At 37.3% G+C, this 18,231-nt stretch overlaps 1 protein-coding gene across 4 annotated transcripts in view; it reads left to right on the top strand.

Moving 5' to 3' along the window:
* Positions 1-18,231, top strand: part of DMTF1 (cyclin D binding myb like transcription factor 1) — a 44,631-nt gene that overhangs the window by 25,028 nt on the left and 1,372 nt on the right. For 2 of the 4 annotated variants that reach the window (XM_032304301.1, XM_032304300.1), the window contains 10 exons: positions 3,847-4,004; positions 5,164-5,196; positions 6,101-6,210; positions 8,125-8,353; positions 9,590-9,741; positions 11,000-11,209; positions 13,775-13,860; positions 16,340-16,495; positions 17,013-17,387; positions 17,925-18,072. In XM_032304301.1, the coding sequence (XP_032160192.1) occupies positions 3,847-4,004; positions 5,164-5,196; positions 6,101-6,210; positions 8,125-8,353; positions 9,590-9,741; positions 11,000-11,209; positions 13,775-13,860; positions 16,340-16,495; positions 17,013-17,387; positions 17,925-18,072 (1,657 nt within the window). Of the gene's footprint in view, positions 1-3,846; positions 4,005-5,163; positions 5,197-6,100; positions 6,211-8,124; positions 8,354-9,589; positions 9,742-10,999; positions 11,210-13,774; positions 13,861-16,339; positions 16,496-16,750; positions 17,388-17,924; positions 18,073-18,231 lie in introns of those variants that run through there. The other 2 variants (XM_032304302.1, XM_032304303.1) reach the window with 2 other exon arrangements.

The following is an 18,231-nucleotide window of genomic DNA, read 5'->3' as shown; positions in this document are numbered from 1 at the left end:
GTTAATGAATAAAGATCCTTCCCACCAAACTAATATTTTTAAGAGAAACACAAATGCAGTGACCACTGAAAGTGTATGTCCACCGGCCACATAAACTTTAGTTAAAGCTTGAAAAATGCTGCAGGTTTATATTAGGGAGTAACAAATGATAAGAACTCTGAACTTTGGGAATTAAGCTGGTTTCTTGTCTAGGGGATTGGAATTGATGGTTTTCAAGGACCCCTTCAATTCTGAGTAAAGAGCGGGAATGTGACTGATGCGAGATCTTTGAGATCTAAATCTTTTAGACTGATTTGAGATTGCTTGACTGGATGAGATAAGGACTTCGTAAAACTAGAGTGGTGGAAGAATTGGCAGATAAGCAGATGGTCGGTAAGGACACCTGGTGACTGGATGTCAGAGAAGAGGGAAAAGGAGGATTTGGAGTAACTTCAGGGTGTTTTATTTTGGATGCCTGGGAGAAGGAGGAATGGATTGGCAGAGATAGGAAACGTCCAAAAAGGCATACTGATCTTGGAAAAAGATACCTGGTTTGATAGTTGATCATGGTTTTTATTATGTGCTGCTGTTTAAGAACACTGGAGCCATATATATATATATATATATATTTTTTTTTTTTTTTTAAGATTTTATTTGTTTATTTGACAGAGAGACACAGCGAGAGAGGGAACACAAGCAGGGGGAGTGGGAGAGGGAGAAGCAGGCTTCCCGTGGAGCAGTGAGCCCGATGTGGGGCTCTATCCCAGGATCCTGCGATCATGACCTGAGCTGAAGGCAGCCGCCTAACAACTGAGCCACCCAGGCGCCCCATGTGGAGCCATTTTTAAACCAATTAATTAGACATCAGATAAATGAAAGTATGATACAAGTGGAAAAAAGACCAGAAGCATTTTCATCTCAGTATATGGTCATCCTGCAACACAGTGCCTTTCATATATTTAGATTGTAAATGTTAGATTTAATTATTTGCAGAACTGGAATAAGAGGATTTTAAATTCTAAAATTTAGAAACTTGGAGCATCTAGCTGGCTCATTCAGTAGAGTGTGACTCTTGACTTGCAGTCATGAGTTTAAACCCCACATTGGGTGTAGAGCTGACTTTAAAAAAAAGATTAATAGGGGGCGGCTGGGTGGCTCAGTGAGTTAAAGCCTCTGCCTTCTGCTCAGGTCATGATCCCGGTGTCCTGGCATCGAGCCCGGCATAGGGCTCTCTGCTCAGCGGGGAGCCTGCTTCCTCCTCTCTCTCTGCCTGCCTTTCTGCCTACTTGTGATCTCTGTCTCTCTGTCAAAATAAATAAATAAAAATCTTTACCCCCCCCCCAAAATAAATAAATAATAGAAAAATAAAATGTAGAAACTTTTTCCTGTGAAGTTTTATGCATTTCAAGGAATGTATAAAATGCACATCCGTGTAATTTTATCTCTTTTTGAAATTTATGTAAATAGTTTGATTCTCTGGGTGTTCTATAATTGGCTTCTATTGTTTATTACTGTGCTTTTGTGATCCATACCCTGTTAATTTTTTTTTATTTAGCTGTATTTCATAATGCCAGTATAGATACTGTAAGTTATCCATGTGCAGTTAATGGTCATTTGGGGTCTTTCGTTTTTTTGCTATGAATTTAAACAAATTTGATGGGTGTGAACGCTACTTTATTATGGATTTTAATTTGTATTCCTCTGATAACATACTTTTATATGCTTACTGGCCACTTTCTAGGTTTCCTCTTTGAAATTCTTGTTTGTTATTTGATCAGTTTTTTGCAGGGTTATCTTTTTCATTCTCTAGACATTCTTAATGTATGCTGGCTTTTTGTTTATTTGTCTGACAGGTATCTTGTCTCAATTCAGTAGCCTATCTTTTCCTTTTCTGCGGGGGTCATTTGATGAAAAAGAATCTTAATTTCAATATCAAAATCATTTTTTACTTTTATATTTTACATGGTTATTTGGAAATCCTTCTCTGCTTCAAGGGCATAAAGATATGCCCTATATATTGTCACATAAAAGTTCTATAGTTTTGTCTTTCATGTTGATTTTTTTTTTTTCCTATAGCTCTGAGATAGGGTTTCACTATTGGGGTTTTTTTGTTGGTTTGTTTTGATTTTATTTTTGGTTTTATATGGAAGGCAGTTGTCCCAGCATTGCTATGGAATGTCCGTCTTCTTCCAATCTGCAGTGTCCATATTGTTCCAAATCAAGCTTCCACAAATCTTTGTAGGTTTCTAATTAGTTACCAGGTTCTGTTTGTTGATACTTGGTACTAGTATAGATGACACTACCTAGAGAAATCACAGCATCTGATAGGGCAAGTCTCTTTATGAATGTCTTGCCCCTTTTTGACCCTTTGCTTAGAATCGAGTTGCAGAGAATGGAAAACTGTTGGAATTTTTATTGGACTGCACTGAATCTGTGCATCAATTTGAGGGTAATTAACATCTTTACAGTATTCCATTTTCCTTTAGAGAACACTGTATACTGTCTGTTGTAGTGGCTTCCTGTTTAATGCCTTTGGTACTTTGTTTTCCTCCGCAAAGGACTTGTATAACTTGTCTAAGATTTAGTCCTGTTGCTTTTAATTTTGGTGATACTGTAAATGAGAACTTTTAAACGTTTTTTGATCTTTGTATAGAAATGCAAATAACTTTGTATATTGATTTTGTAATGAGAATTTGCTACTCATTTAAGTTTCTACATATATAACACCTGTAAATGATTTCTCTTTTTCAGCCTATGCTTTTTATATATTTTCTTTTATTAGGTTATCAGCAAATCCAAATTCACTAGGAGTGTAATTATGAATGTTCTATGTTACAAATGTTCTTTCCACATCTATAGCTATTTACACTTCTTCCGTAAATTTAATAATTAATGCTATAATAATATTTTTTTTAAATTAACACAAAATTCCTGGAATAAGCTTACCATCTGTATCCATCTGTATTGATTACTGACCTTCTTATACATTGCTGGTGCTCAATATTTTAGGGACTGGGGGATCTGTGTTAGAGAACGAACTTACCTAAAAATTCTTTTCTGAAACTGTCCTTGTCTGGTTTTGCTGTTGAGTTTATAGTAGCCTAATAAAACGAATGAGGAAGTGTTCCCCCTGTTTTTTTATACCCTAGAATAGTTTAAAATCAGAATGATGTTTCTCTTGATTGTTTGGTAGGATTTACCTATGAAGTCATGTGGGCCTGGTATTTGCATTGTGAAAAATTATTAATAACTATTAAATTTTCTTGGTGGTCTGTGCTTATTAGATTTTCTATCTCTTCCTGAGTCTGTTTTGGTAAGTTGACTTTTTCTAGGAGTTTATTCATTTTATGTAAGTTTTCAAATTTATGGCCATAGAATTTTCATAATGTTCAACTGTCTAATCTCTGTAGCATCTCTACTTAGGCCCCATTTTTTCATTTCCAGTGTTTTGTCTTTTAGTTTTGCCATAGTTTATCTTTTCATATTTTATTAGTCTTGATGAGTCTTTTCAAAGTACCATTTTTTAGCATTGTTTATAGTTTCTGTTACTTATTTGATTCCTAATTCTGTTAATTTTATTCTTGTGATTTTCTTCTTTCTTTAGATATTAATTTTTTTATAATTTTAAAAGGTGTTGACACAACATGACTTTATGAATTTAGTAGTTTATTTTTGGAGCATTTAAGTATCACTTTATTATCTCTTGAAACATTTTAAAGTTTATATTGACTTATTAATGAATTAGCAATACATTATTTTTCTAAATGCCATTGATCTTGAAAATAAAAAAACAACTTTTAAAAAGCATAGTATATCCATATGCATTTTATCAGAAATCCCTAAATCAAAGAAATGTAACCCATTTAGGCACGCGGAATAAAAGATGCTACAGAAATCATCTTTGAGATGTCAAAAGACGAAAGAAAAGATTTCTACAGGACTATAGCATGGGGTCTGAACCGGCCTTTGTTTGCAGTTTATAGAAGAGTGCTTCGCATGTATGATGACAGAAACCATGTGGGAAAGTATGAAAACTTGTAATGCTGCATGTTTTCATGTAATTAGGAGAAATATTTAAAGAGCTATCTTTTTTTTAAAATATGAGCAGGATTTTAATTGGAAACAGCTATGAATTACTGTTTGCTGTGTTAATATTTTTTTTCCCCAGGTCCATGTTGTAACTATGGAAATCTCATTATAATAAGGCCTCTTAGAACTTAGAATCTCAATCACCTTATATGTCAGAGTTTAGACTTAGCTATCTTCATTCAAAGTCTGCTATATAATAAAGTCACATTATAATAAAAAATATTATAGTGGGTAAAGATTTAGGAGGTGTGAGGAAAAAACCCCTCTAAATTCATTGGTAACATCATTCCTATTTTTTTATAGTATAGCATTTCCTAGGTTAGTGACCCTTTTTTTATCTTTTTAAATAAAACCAGAATGGAAAATAAATAAATTTCTAAATACAATGCCTGGATTTCTGTTATAGGTAACATTTAGGGGAAGGCATCTTTTTTTTTTTTTTTTTTTTTTTTTCAGTGCAATGATTCTTTGGTGTTACTGACTTTTTTAATTTCCCTTTGGGAATTTTAGGTAGTCATAACATGGCTTATTAGGTACTGCTTTTAAAAAGAACATTGCATTGGCTGTATTGAGTACTTACCCTCTAAAGAAAAAGAGCCTTTACATTGGAGCAAGAGTCTGGGAGGTGTTGATGCTTGGGTAGGGGAAATGAAGAGAAGTTTTTTAAAATTTTTTGGTGCCTTGTAACAGTTTACCATAGATTTGCATTTTGGCTCTGGTTTACAGTGTCATACATAAGTCTTTCAGAATAACTACAATATTAGAGGGCCTGAAACCAGTTTTCAAATAAAGGAAGACTTAAAGTGGAATAGGAGCAAGTACGTTTTAAGTGTTGAATTTTCCTAGAGAAAGATGTACATTGCTCACTTTTATTATAGCTAAAAGTATTTTTTTATAAAAAAGAAGATAGAAGCATCAGTTTTAATTTTTAGTAATTTACTTTGAAGTTGGTTACTTTTAAAATATTATCAGTGTGCTAAGTGACTTAACATTTGGGTCCCTAAGTAAAATTCTGATATTTATTAAGTTTTTGTTTTTTTTTTTTAACATTCTTTGTTTTAATCGATCTTTTTAAAAATTTCTTTAAATTTCTAGATATACACCTGAAGAAATTGAAAAGCTCAAGGAGTAAGTTAAAAAAATTTTTTTCTTTTCCTGAATTTTGATAGTTGGGTTTTAACTTTTTTAATACCTTTGTTTTTTCTAAACTTTTACTTTGAAACTGTCAAGAGATTTTTAGTAGACTGGTATAATTTAAACCTGCTATTAAGCATGATTGACCATAAAAAGAAATTTTCAGGTCCATACGTCCACAGAGTAGCCACGCCCATAAATTTCATCTTTTCCTTAGTGAGTTGCTGAATTAAGTGTGTCCTCAGACCACTAATAAGGGTTACAGAAGAGATTAGATGGCCATTCTTGGTGGCCTGAAGACTAAATACTGGGCTTAGAAACCAGGATCAAAACCAGGGCTGTGCTACATGCTTAGTTTAAAATGGTGACTTAGCAAATGTTGCACTTAATGTCTGGGCGGACTCTACTTTATGAAGGCAATTTTGCAGGAAAAATAATTTTGCTTTGTTGAGTAGGGCCCTAAAGTATGGGTTGATGGATTGTATGGACCATGGAAAAAATTGAAGGTTGATCCTCTTTATGGTGATAGCAGCTTAGGAAACTTTTTCAGATGTCTGAGAAGAGCTTGTTAGGCATGCTCAAAGGGAACAATCTGGGGATTGCCTGGGAGATTGTGTCAGTAACCTGAGGGGAAATTTGGTCTTTTTTGAACACATATCCAAGTTACTTATTTCTTCTCTGACCCAGGAAAAAGGCAATTGCTGCCTGTTTTTTTTTCACCCACAGACAACTGTGGACCCCAAAAAAAGGCCACACTTTCAAACTTTGGCTCTCAAAGTATTGCTGCCCACAACTTCCAAACCAGTCAAATGGGAAGAAGAAGAATGAAGAATAAATGATGAAATTAAAAGGGAGAAAACAGTTGAACCCAATGCTGATTGGCAGACTCTTGTTTTAGGCTCCGGATAAAGCATGGCAATGACTGGGCAACAATAGGGGCGGCGCTAGGAAGAAGCGCGTCTTCCGTCAAAGATCGGTGCCGACTGATGAAGGATACTTGCAACACAGGTACTGTGAGTGCTGCCACGGGGCCGCTCTTGTCTCCATCAGAGCTTCCCGCCCCTTCTCATACTGCTTTCTCTTCTCTTCCGGAAAGCAATTTGTCATTCGCTTGAGTTCACATTGTATTTTCTAGTCTTCCTTTTTCTTCGTGCCTTGTAGGCCCGAGTAAGCCTTCATTTTTCTGCCTTTGTGTGAGGTGACATTGTTCACAGGGACACATTGCCTCCGTTTCAGAGGTTTTAGATGTAGCATGTTTCCATTTTGTAGCAATGCAAAACTGCTCCAGTTGGGAAAGTTTTTATTATTAAGGCTTACATAACAGGAAGTTTTAATTTAAACCCATCTAACTGCTGAGCTTCTGTAAACAACACCTTATCAACTTCATGTTACTAGAAAAAAACTTTAGTTCCGGCAGTTCCCAGCTTAAGTTACCTTTCAGTGCTATGGCTCTGTTTTGCTTATTTCAAGCAAGTAAGTATATTTTTCTATAGAAAAAAACTTGTCATTAGTGTTTCAGTCTCTGGTACAGACAACAAATGCCTATTTAACTCTTAGTATATACAGATGCACTGATGATACTGTTAATCCTAACCTTTGTGACCAATAACAGTATTGAGGCTCTGGCACCAGCTCTCACATAACTTTCTGAGCTTGAGTTTCCTCGAAAATGAAGAGGTTAGAATAGGTGATCTGTAGTTCTCATATATGAGAAGGAAGGTAAGATAGTTCCATTTTAGCCTTAAAATTTTCTGAAGGAGCCACAGTCTGTGCTCAGTCTTTTAGTAAGAAAAGTGGTTCTCAAGTTAAGCTTAACCTTCCTGGTTGTATGTTTTCCGTTTTCACCTCCCTACCCTGCCAAAGTGGAATCGGGGAATATCTCCTGCTTAACCATTGACTCCACCAGCCCTGTGACCTGCAAGACAGAGAGAACATAAACCCCTCCAACTCTGTCATTCTGTGTTAATGACAGCTTAATGAATGAAACAGGAATAGGAGCTCTAGATAATAGAATTTGGCCCAGAGTTTTTAGGTAAGGCACTGTGAGTACCGTTTGCTGCCATGTTAAAGTAGAAGCAGGACTTTGTCTTGAATATATGGTATCCAGAACTGTGCTTAGCGCATAATAGAAGGTCCAATAAGTATTTGTTGAATGAATGAATCCCTGATGCAAGCACACAGCTCTTTTGAAATTTTCTAACCTTTTTAGCTACTAGTAACAAAATGGAAACAGAAGTGAAAGGAGTTTAAAAAAAAACAAAACAAAACACAAAACTGTTTTTATGCTCAAGTTCCTTAAGAAAAGACCAAGCGGATCATTTGGTGTCATTACTGGTTTATGGCTTTGGGAAAACCTGGAGTAAAATCATGTGTGAATACCAGTCTCAGACTTCTGTGCTGTCATAGTTCTTAGAGTTGGGCTGGTAGGGAAAGGAGATGGTATAAACCTAGTTTCCATTTTACTAAAGTGGGTAGGAGCCCATCGGAGTTGCTCCACTTGTCTCATCATTCATTCCTCTGGTGAGGGATCTCTTAGCCACACCACTTCTGCAGAGCAGGGAATTCTAGACAAGACTAAGGAAAAATTTTGTGAGGTTTTGTGTCCATCTTGCCACCATGAAGCTCTTCCCACTTATTAGTGCATCTGACAGTGTATAATTCTTTCTAGGTATGTACTGGGTAGTTTTTCTTTCCTTAAGGAGTCAGTCAGTGTTTTTCATCAGGATTCTGTATTTGCTTTTGTATCAAGAACCTTCCTGGCCTAGTGAAACATAGTTGTCTTAGTAGATACGTGCAGTGTCCTTCCCCAGAGTCATTCAGAAATAACTTACTGGCGGCGTTCTTGCGTACTTCCCATCAGGGCTGCATCTGATTTGCAAAATAGAAGATAGCAGTAATAGTCTGATGATCTCCTTCTTTCAGGGAAGTGGACAGAAGAAGAGGAAAAGAGACTTGCAGAGGTGGTTCATGAATTGACAAGCACTGAGCCAGGTGACATAGTGACACAGGGCGTGTCATGGGCAGCTGTGGCAGAGCGAGTGGGTACCCGCTCAGAAAAGCAGTGTCGTTCTAAATGGCTCAACTACCTGAACTGGAAACAGAGTGGAGGAACTGAATGGACCAAGGAAGATGAAATCAATCTCATCCTCAGGTTTGCGTCCTAAATCCTTGAAAGACAAAAGCTGCTTAATAGCAGTAGGTGGCTTGATTGATGTTTCCTCTTTTGGTTTCCTTAGATGCCTAATGTCTGAAAAGCATCCTTTCCATAGAGAATGGGTCCACGGAGGATCCTTCAGACCCTATGCATTTCATATTGAGCTCTTTTGTTTTGTTTTGTGTTTGTTCCTTTTTAGTGGATTTAGTGCTCGTGCAAAGTACCAGATTGAAGGCGTGGAGACTGAAGTCCTCTCTCTCCCCACAGAACAGGTATGGCACAGACAGTGGCATTGCAGCCTGCCACTGTCCACGAATGTGCCTCAATGCTAGCAGAGGGGCACCATGTGCAGGGGAAGAGGGTGATTCAGTCTCCATGCCCTTCAATCTTGGGTGACTGTGCTAAGATTGCCAAGCAGGGGGCCCAGGCTACAGTTACCCCACACCTTCACACTGGACCCAGTCAGGCGCTTCCATGTCATACGTATCCAAAAATAGCTTTAAGGTAATAATCCTGAGCTTTTTTTTTCTTTTTTTTAAGTTAGTTAGTACAACCATTCAGTGACTCGAGGCAGAAATACCAGCAAGGACATGTTTGAGACATCAAAGTAATAAAAGCTCCTCCCTCCTGAAAATCAACATCATCATGGCAGTTGAAGCTGGAGAACAAATATAGATCACTTGTACCCCAAATCTAGTGGAACTATTAAATTAGTGGTTTTTGTTTTGGTTGCTGCTGGAATATTGTTTTTGTTTTTATCATTTTATTTTGGGTTTTGTTTTTAATATACTTGTTTCAACTAGTCATCTGCAAATAGCTCATTTCTAAATGTTTTTATTTATTACAGATAGGGAAAAGGTCAGATCTAGGAAATAACTTGCTATGGCACACTGTAACACATTACAAAACACTTTTCCACTAACACTGTTCTTACCCTGTTCTAACCTTTAGCTACTCCCTTGCCTGTACAGTGTTTCATTGGCTTCTGACCATTTATAGTCTGGCCCATTCCTTGTACCATTAACAAAAGGCTCTTGATAGTGCTAGGTCATAGCTCCTAGCTGTGGGGGCAGTTCTGCACCCTTGCAGTCCTTTCCCATGCAATTAACAGTAGCATCTCCATGACATAAGCTGCTGTCCCCTTTATTGCCAGTGCCATTATGTGTAGTCAGGGAAGGGTTCTTCCAGAGAAATAAATTAACATCTAACAGATGTTTATTTTGTAACCTGTAGGATAGCAGAGCTTGATGTAGCTGATGAAAATGACATCAACTGGGATCTGTTAGCGGAGGGATGGAGCAGTGTCCGTTCACCACAATGGCTTCGAAGTAAATGGTGGACCATCAAAAGGCAGATTGCAAATCATAAGGATGTTTCGTTCCCTGGTAATGTATTTTTTGCTTCTTAAGTCCTTCCCTTGTCTTACCATATTTACTCCTCAGGACTTAGAGGTCAGACGTTCTTTGCCTCAGCTAAAGAGATAATGAATCTTAGTAGATCTTCACTGAAACAGCTCTATTTCTTTGGCTAACTGTCTTTCCTTCCCTTGAGAAGAGTTGATGTGATGTGTAATTCTCAAAGCACCTAAGATGAAAATAGACATATTTACATACATTCTTGTTCTCATACAACTGTGTATAAAATGATTTTACATATTGTGTACAAAAATGTATTTCTGAAAACTTAGGTTTAAATCAACTTTTAAGTGTTGAATAACTTCACATAACTGGGTTTGTCATTCAGAGATTTTCTTTGGTGGTTTTATAGTATAAAGACTGTAAATTCATAATTCATTAATGATGTAAATCTAGACATCCTAAGTTGGGTTTGCTTAAAAGTGAGGCACAAGCATGTTTGTCCCTTCATTGCCTGCTTTGCACTCAGGTATGAAACTAAGATGTACAGTTCATTTAATTAAAGGCAGTCAAATTCATGCCCCTTGATACAGTGCTCCAACTTCCATTTCTCCAAAGGAAAATTAAATACTGAAGAACTGTGGCTCTATGAAAATAAGATTTTTTAAAAATTAAGTCCATAGTTGTAAATTTATAAATCTAACATTAAAACCAGTGAATGAATACTAATGTGACATAAACCCACCCATATTGCAGTTACCACCTGAGAGGACTGATAGGAGGGGGGCAAGTCTAGATTTGACTTTCCTGCACAAGAATTCAAGGTGGTTACATATTACTGTTTGGAAAAGATAAGCCTGCTACTCTCAAGTTGTGAGTTCAACTCACAGCCAGCTGACTAAGGAAGTAAGCTACTTTGCATTAACAGCATTCTCCCAAAATAATAAGAATTTTATCCTGGAGCCCTAAGACATAACAAAGGTCTTATTTTCATGTTCCTCACAATGGCGCCTTTTTTTTTTTTTTTTTTTTTTTTAATGTATCTTAGGTGGCAAGAATAACATTGTGTTAGGAATTTTTTAAATTTCTTGTGATGGATAATGTTTCCAGAAATTTCCAGATAGGTTATAGCTTTAAAATATTTTTATTGTTATTTTGCTGAGATCTCACATGGAGTGTGCAGTTATTTATTCCAAATACTTTCCCTCCTTACCCCCACCTCCCCTGCTGCTTAGATGGTGGTCTGTCGGAGAATCAATGTTCTTTTTGTCTACCCATCTCCCTTCAGTCTTAATAAAGGGTCTTAAACAGTTACATGAGAATCAAAAAAACAACCCAACGCTTTTGGAGAATAAATCAGGATCTGGAGTTCCAAACAGTAATTCCAATTCCAGTGTACAGCATGTTCAGATCAGAGTCGCCCGCTTGGAAGACAATACAGCCATCTCTCCAAGCCCCATGACAGCCTTGCAGATTCCAGTCCAAATCACTCATGTCTGTAAGTGTCTATTGGAGACTCCTTGCTCTTGGACCTCTATGATTTGGTAATGGCTCTAATACCTTTCATTCTTCCAGAATGTTGACAGAAATTTGTGCAGTTTGACAGAGGCAGTCTAAGGCATTTTATGTTCATTAGCTTAATTAATATTTGCACAAAAGATGAGTGTGTGACAGAACTTCCCAACCATAATAAACCATTTTAAATCCTCTTACTTTTAGAGTTCACAAAGAATTAATGATTAATAGACTACTACCTAAAATCAGTTGGACAAGGAAATAGAGTTCCTAAGGTGGCACATCATTTGTAATAATTAACCAGAGACACACAGATTGGGGGTGGATTTGAAGTCATGTGTAGAAGAAATGAATTTGAGGAGATTGAGATTTTCTTCAAGAAGAGCCAGTTTTCCTTTGGGAACTATTTTATCCTTTTTTTTTTTTTAGCCTCTTATATTTTTTCAGTTTAATGAGATTATGAGAACCGAATAGTTGTTACGGGGAAAGGATTTGATAGTTCTGCCCTTTTTTCCATGACAGAGTAACAGAAAAGAAGTGCGAATAAAATCCTCAGAACCAGATGATTCTTCACTTTTTTCTCGTTTCTTTTGTCTACCTAAATGCTCTGCCTATGGAAGGGACATTGCCAAAAGTATACCAACTGCTGTATGTTATTCTCAACCAGGGGATTATTAGCATTTTGAGTAGATAACTGATTGTTGGCAGGGCTGTCCTACACACTGCAGGATGCTCAGTGTCCCTTGACTCACCCACAAAATGCCAGTAGTGCTTCCTAATCATTATGGCAAATAAAAAACCCAAGGATTTCCAAATGTACCCTATGACACCATTTTGAGAATCAGTGGGCTGCCTCTTGGTCATGGTGACACTACATAGACCCATATATCCAGTGACTATCAAGGTTACCTTGGAGACCTTTAAAATGATCATGCCTGTCTTAAAATTCTAATTCAAGTTTGGTTATTTGCTTTAGCTTTCTACCAGTGTAATAAAGCATGAAGAACTTTTTTTAGCCCTCTGCTTACTTAAATTTATAACCTGAAGAATCGCAAAAACTGGTCCGATATAAATATGCGAGCTACTGTTGGTTATAGATTGTGCACAGAGATTGTTAGAACTTCCCTTGGCTGTTGGGGTGACTGTACTTACTGGGAATGCAGACACTGGTACCTTAATATTCACAGGATGGTTTTTTAAAAATATGTAGAATAATTTTATTTCTTCCAGCAAGAAATGTTAGTAAGAGTTTTATACCGTATCAGTTATTCTTTGCATTTAGGCTTAAATCTCATATGATTGTTCCTTCCTTTGTTAGGAGTCAGGGACTCACAAACTTTAGAGCCAGAATAGTAAATATAAACATGTTAAACTTTGCCGCCCACATAGGTCTTTGTGGGATTTTCTGGGTTTTAAACAATCCTTAAAAAATGTAAAAACCAAAATAATTAAAAATGTAAAAACCATTCTTAGTCTTTGGCCACAATTTGTCCCTGCTCAGTTTGCTTACCCATGACGAAAGTTATTTATCTGGAATCCCTTTAAATTATTCTAGGTTTGATCTTAAGATTCCATCAACTAGAGAAATAGTAACATGAATCAAGTGCACTTTTTTGAAAGGTGTCTCATATCCTTTCCCACTGAGAAGTATTTTAAGAATAAACACTACACATTGCAAGATGATTCCAAGTCATTTTTCACATGGATTTATCTAGAGGTGCAGTTGAGATCACATTTCATCCAGTTACTCTTAATTCCTTATAACCTTGATTGGGTGTGACCAAGGCTGTTCAGTCTTCCAAATGTGTCCTTCTGAAATAGGACTACCTTTGTTTTGGGGTTTTTTTTTTTTTTTTTTTTTTTAAGATTTTATTTGAGAGAGTGAACGCGCACAAACCAGGGGTGGGAGGGGGTGGATTGCAAAGGGCAGACTCCCTGCTGAGCAGACACTTAACCAGCTGAGCCACCCGGGGGGCCCTGGAAATAATATTTCATGTTTGTGGTTCCTCCTAACGACTACATGAGGTAGGCAGGACAGATAAAGTCTCTGAACACTTAACACTAGTAGGTTCAAAGCACGCCGTTGGCTCAGGTTTACATGGCCCAAGAGTAATGCTGCTAAACTGAAGCCTGGTGTTTGGGGACTCCCATTCCAGGAACCTATACTGCTTATCAGAATGTCCAGGAAATTTTATTTTTTACCAAGTTCCTGTTGACTTGTAAATTAGCCTTAGTGTATTACTCTCACTTCTAATACTAGAAATATTTTGTGATCGCTGTCAAGGGTTGGCAGGTACTGTCTCTGAACAGCTAGTCAATTCTGCCTTTACAGTGCAAAAGCAGCTGTGGAACATAAACAGGTATGGCCGTGTTCCTGTAATACTTTTCACAAAAACTGGTAGTGGGCTGGATTTGGCTTTGAGACAGCCCCTAATGGGTGCCATCCCAGATAAGATTGCTTCTCATAAGAAATTTAAATGGTTTCTAGGCAAATTATTCACTATGAGATTATGTGTTTTATTTACTGTTGTCTTTGTTCCTACCACAGCTTCAACAGAGTCCCCTGCTGCTACTGTTGACTCGGAAACAATAACACTAAACAGTGGAACACTACAGGCATTTGAGATTCTTCCAGTGAGTAACACTTCACAAAAGAGAAAGTGGTCATTTTATGCATAAGAAAAACCACTGGTTTTAGCACTGTTATCATATGAACAAATGAGCTAAAAACATGATTGGCATTCAGTGCAACTATGCCCATGTTTCTGCGGCCAGATGATTAAATGAGGACATACATCAAGACTTTCCCTTTTTTCTTCCTCTGTATAGGTTTAAACCAATAATGTGCTCTTTTTACATATGAAAAGTGACAGGGCTTAATGAGGAGGGTGCATGTATGACTTTGTATTGATAAACAAATACTATATATAACCAAAAAGTTTACTGTACTGGCCCTTGGGGATACAGAATTTTTTTTTTTTTTTTAAAGATTTTATTTATTTATTTGACAGAGAGAGATCACGAGTAGGCAGAGAGGCAGGCAGAGAGAGAGAGGAGGAAGCAGGCTCCTGCTGAGCAGAGAGCCTGATGCGGGACTCTATCCCAGGACCCCGAGATCATGACCCGAGCCAAAGGCAGCGGCTTAACCCACTGAGCCACCCAGGCACCCGGGGATACAGAATTTAAAAGTCCAAGTCCTAAATAGTGTAGCTACTTTACAAAAGAATCTTGAAGTTCCTAGAAAGGTAAAAAAGTATAGTTAATATCTGTGCCACCAATTCTAATCCAAGGTTTACGTAAGAGAAATGAAAACATGTCTGCATAAACGTGTACATGAATGTTCCTCTTCCTAATAATCAAAAAGTAGAAACCCAAATGGCCATCCACTGACAAATGGGTATATAAAATGTGCTGTCACCATACAATTAAGTCAGCAGTAAAAAAGAAAGTACTAATACATGCTCCAAGGGTGAACCTTGAAAATGTTATGCTAAGTGAAACTAGCTACAAAATACCACATCGTGTTTGATTCCCATTTATTTGAAGTGTCTAAAATAGAAAAATCCATAGAGACAAAAAGAGGAATGGTTGCCTATGCTAAGAGGTTTGGGGGAGCAAAGGGCCAAGATTGCTAATTTGAAGAAAGGGGGTTTCTCGTAGAATAACTTTTTAAGTCCTCATTCAAATGGTAATACCCAGAATTAGCTTATTTTTCAGGAAAAAAATATAAAGTAGGTTTTATTTAAATTATGTCAAGGTTTATTTGCTGTGAAAAACAGGGGGCTGTTAGTACAAAAGCTTATCCTCTGCATAAGTTACATCTCATGAGGATAGCCAGTGTGGCTGTAAGGTTCTCTTTTAGAACAACTTTGGAATTTCTGCTAGCAGTTTACTTAACCAAAGCTTCCGCTTCCTAATCCTGTAGTCTCCACATCAGGGATGTATAATAGCCTTTGTCACAGGTTGATAACTTTATTTTGTCACCTCCCCTCTTCCCCCTGGCCAAATAATATAATACATATATTTAGAGTATGTGTTCAGGTTTTTACTTACTTGGGTCACAAATATTTAAAGATTTCCATCCTAATTTATTAATAAAGGATGATAGTGCCTCAGCTTCAAAAAAAAAAAAAAATCATGAACATTAGAGGAACTTAAGTAAATTAAGATGCATATATATAAAGTATTTACTGTCTGACCACATCTAATTTACTGACGGTTGTGTTGTAAATGATCAGCTTTTACTTTTATGGAGAGGGAGGAAAGAAACTGAATCTTATTGTGTGCCAGGCGCCATTTACTAATAGTTTGTAATGCCCACAACCGCTTCCCTGAGATAGTTATTTATGCCTGCTTTAGCAATAAGGTTCATTGAGCTGGTCCCAGGAGAGCTGTTGTAACATCAGTACACAGGACCACAGGCTTTAGGATTTCAACATCACCCTTTAAGTGCAAATACCTTCCCTTTGGGATAGTAGGATAAACTGAACTCAAATTATCAAATGTAGAAGCTTATGGCGGTGAAGGGCTTATTGGCATTGAATAGTTCTGTTACAGTTCTGTGAAACATAATAAGATAAATGTATTGTCCATCAAATACTTTTTGTCGTTCACAACACTAATTACTATCTCTATACATTTCTCCTTAGTATAAGAAGTATTTCGTAAAATTTTACTATGAAAAAAATCTTTTCAGCGCTGCTGTAGTAGTAACTTTTCAAAAATGGAGAGAGTGGCAGTTCTTTATGTTCTAGGTAGACGTGAAGGAAGACTGTGTGTGAGTTACTGCACTGGACACAGTGGCTTATGCTACCATGTCTTGGTGCCTTGAAATAAATGGCTAAGACAGTACCACAGAAATACATGGGAGTGAAGGGCAGGCTCAAGGTCTGGCCTTGCCTCTCTGTTAAATCTCTAAGACAAATTTAAGGACGTAGGACAAGTCAATATTATACTCTTCATTTTATTACTTGAGGGCACCTTCAGGATTGGGAAGTACATTTGTGCCAAGTATATTAAAGACCCCATTTTGGATATAAACCTAGACTTAATAAATAAGCTTATTTACTCAGTCTGTTGCACCTGTGTCATTCTTAATTTTTTTTTCCTTTAGTCTTTCCATTTACAGCCCACTGGCACTCCAGGTACCTACCTACTTCAGACAAGCTCAAGCCAAGGCCTTCCCCTCACTCTGACGGCTAGTCCCACAGTAACCCTGACAGCTGCTGCTCCTGCTTCTCCTGAACAGATCATTGTCCACGCTTTATCCGTATGTTACGTCAATTCCTTAGTTTTTCTAGTTTCTGTAAAGAAGACTGTATGATGTCACAGAAGCTTTTTGTTTTTAATACCATGAGAGAACCCAGATGCCTTCAATAATAGGTCTAGGGGGAAAATGATTATGTTCTCTGTTTAAGTGTTTACCTACATGTTAGGGACCAGGACTAATTGATAACAGAGTTTAAGAACCAGAACTAATGTAGTCCATGTATTTAAACAATTTCTCCTACTGCTGTTGTCTCAGGAACATAGTTTTACACCATCACTCTGCCTTCACTGAGGCATAACCCTTAATCCCATGTGTCTCCTTCCATGAGATGGAATGATGGGGATGAGGGGTCCTAGAAAAACAGTGGTAAGAACACTGCAGTTCCAGAGGTAAGAGAACAGGGGAGGGGACAGTAGGGTACCACCTATAAATTATAAATGATAATTGTCGCTTATAACTGAAGTCTGGTAGGGATTTTCTCATTTTGCCACTGATTGTTTTCTTTGACATTTTATAGCCAGAACATTTGTTGAACACAAGTGACAACGTCACAGTGCAATGTCACACACCACGAGTCATCATTCAGACCGTTGCCACAGAGGACATCTCTTCTTCCATATCCCAAGCAGAACTGACAGTAGATAGTGATATTCACTCATCTGATTTTCCTGAGCCTCCAGATGCCCTAGAAGCAGACACTTTCCCAGATGAAATTCATCAGCCTAAGATAACTGTAGAGCCATCATTTAATGATGCTCATGTATCCAAATTCAGTGACCAAAATAGCACAGAACTGATGAATAGTGTTATGGTCAGAACAGAAGAAATCTCTGACACCGACCTGAAACAAGAGGAGTCGTCTTCTCCTTTAGCCCGTGCTTATGTTACTGAGGTAAGTTGCAATTAAGGGAACAGCTTTCTTGCTTGAGCCTTAAACCTTCAGTTTGGAAAAAGCCTAGCAATAATTTATGGGACGGGGGGAGAGAGGGTCTCCATTAACTTCCTTTTTCCTCTGGACACAAAATCAAATGCAGATTCCACCTGTGACCTCACAAGTATGAGATAGCTGTGTTGCACAGCCTTAGCACCAAAACTTTTCCCCCATACCCTTCCAAAAGATTGAGAACTGTTTGTTGGGACCTATGGAACCATTTTCAGGAGAGTGGTTCATAGTAGGTCTTTGTGGTACAGGTTAGTAACCTTCCTTAATAACCTTCCAGCATAACAGCATTGTTTCTTCTACATTCAGGCTTCTGTTAAGTTCTGTTTTGTGCATTTTTCAGCTTTAATTTTCTTTTCTTTATTAAATGGGATAATGTTTGAATATTAAGTCCTTTTAAAGCTAAATGTGTTTGGAATCTTTAAAGAAAACTAAGAAAGAGGAGTCAGAATGTCTTTTTTTTTTTTTTTTTTTATTGCCACTGTTTAGGATCTAGAGTCTCCTACCATAGAAGAACAAGTTGATCAAACCACCATAGATGATGAAACCATCCTTATCGTTCCTTCACCACATGGCTTCATCCAGGCATCTGATGTTATAGATACTGAATCTGTCTTGCCTTTGACAACACTAACAGGTACTATAATAGAATTCCATCATGTGCCTGATAAATCTTAAGGGGAACATCAGGCTACTTGATCCAACAATAACTGGTCATCTTGTTAGATTTTTGTACTTTGATAGAGTACTTACTATACCTTCTTGAGATGCATTAGAGAATACATGTAAACTTACT

This window comes from Mustela erminea, chromosome 11 (assembly GCF_009829155.1).
Source record: "Mustela erminea isolate mMusErm1 chromosome 11, mMusErm1.Pri, whole genome shotgun sequence".
Classification (NCBI taxonomy): domain Eukaryota; kingdom Metazoa; phylum Chordata; class Mammalia; order Carnivora; family Mustelidae; genus Mustela; species Mustela erminea.
The sequence above is the reverse complement of the archived record's forward strand: the minus strand, read 5'-3'. Positions and strand labels throughout refer to the sequence as shown.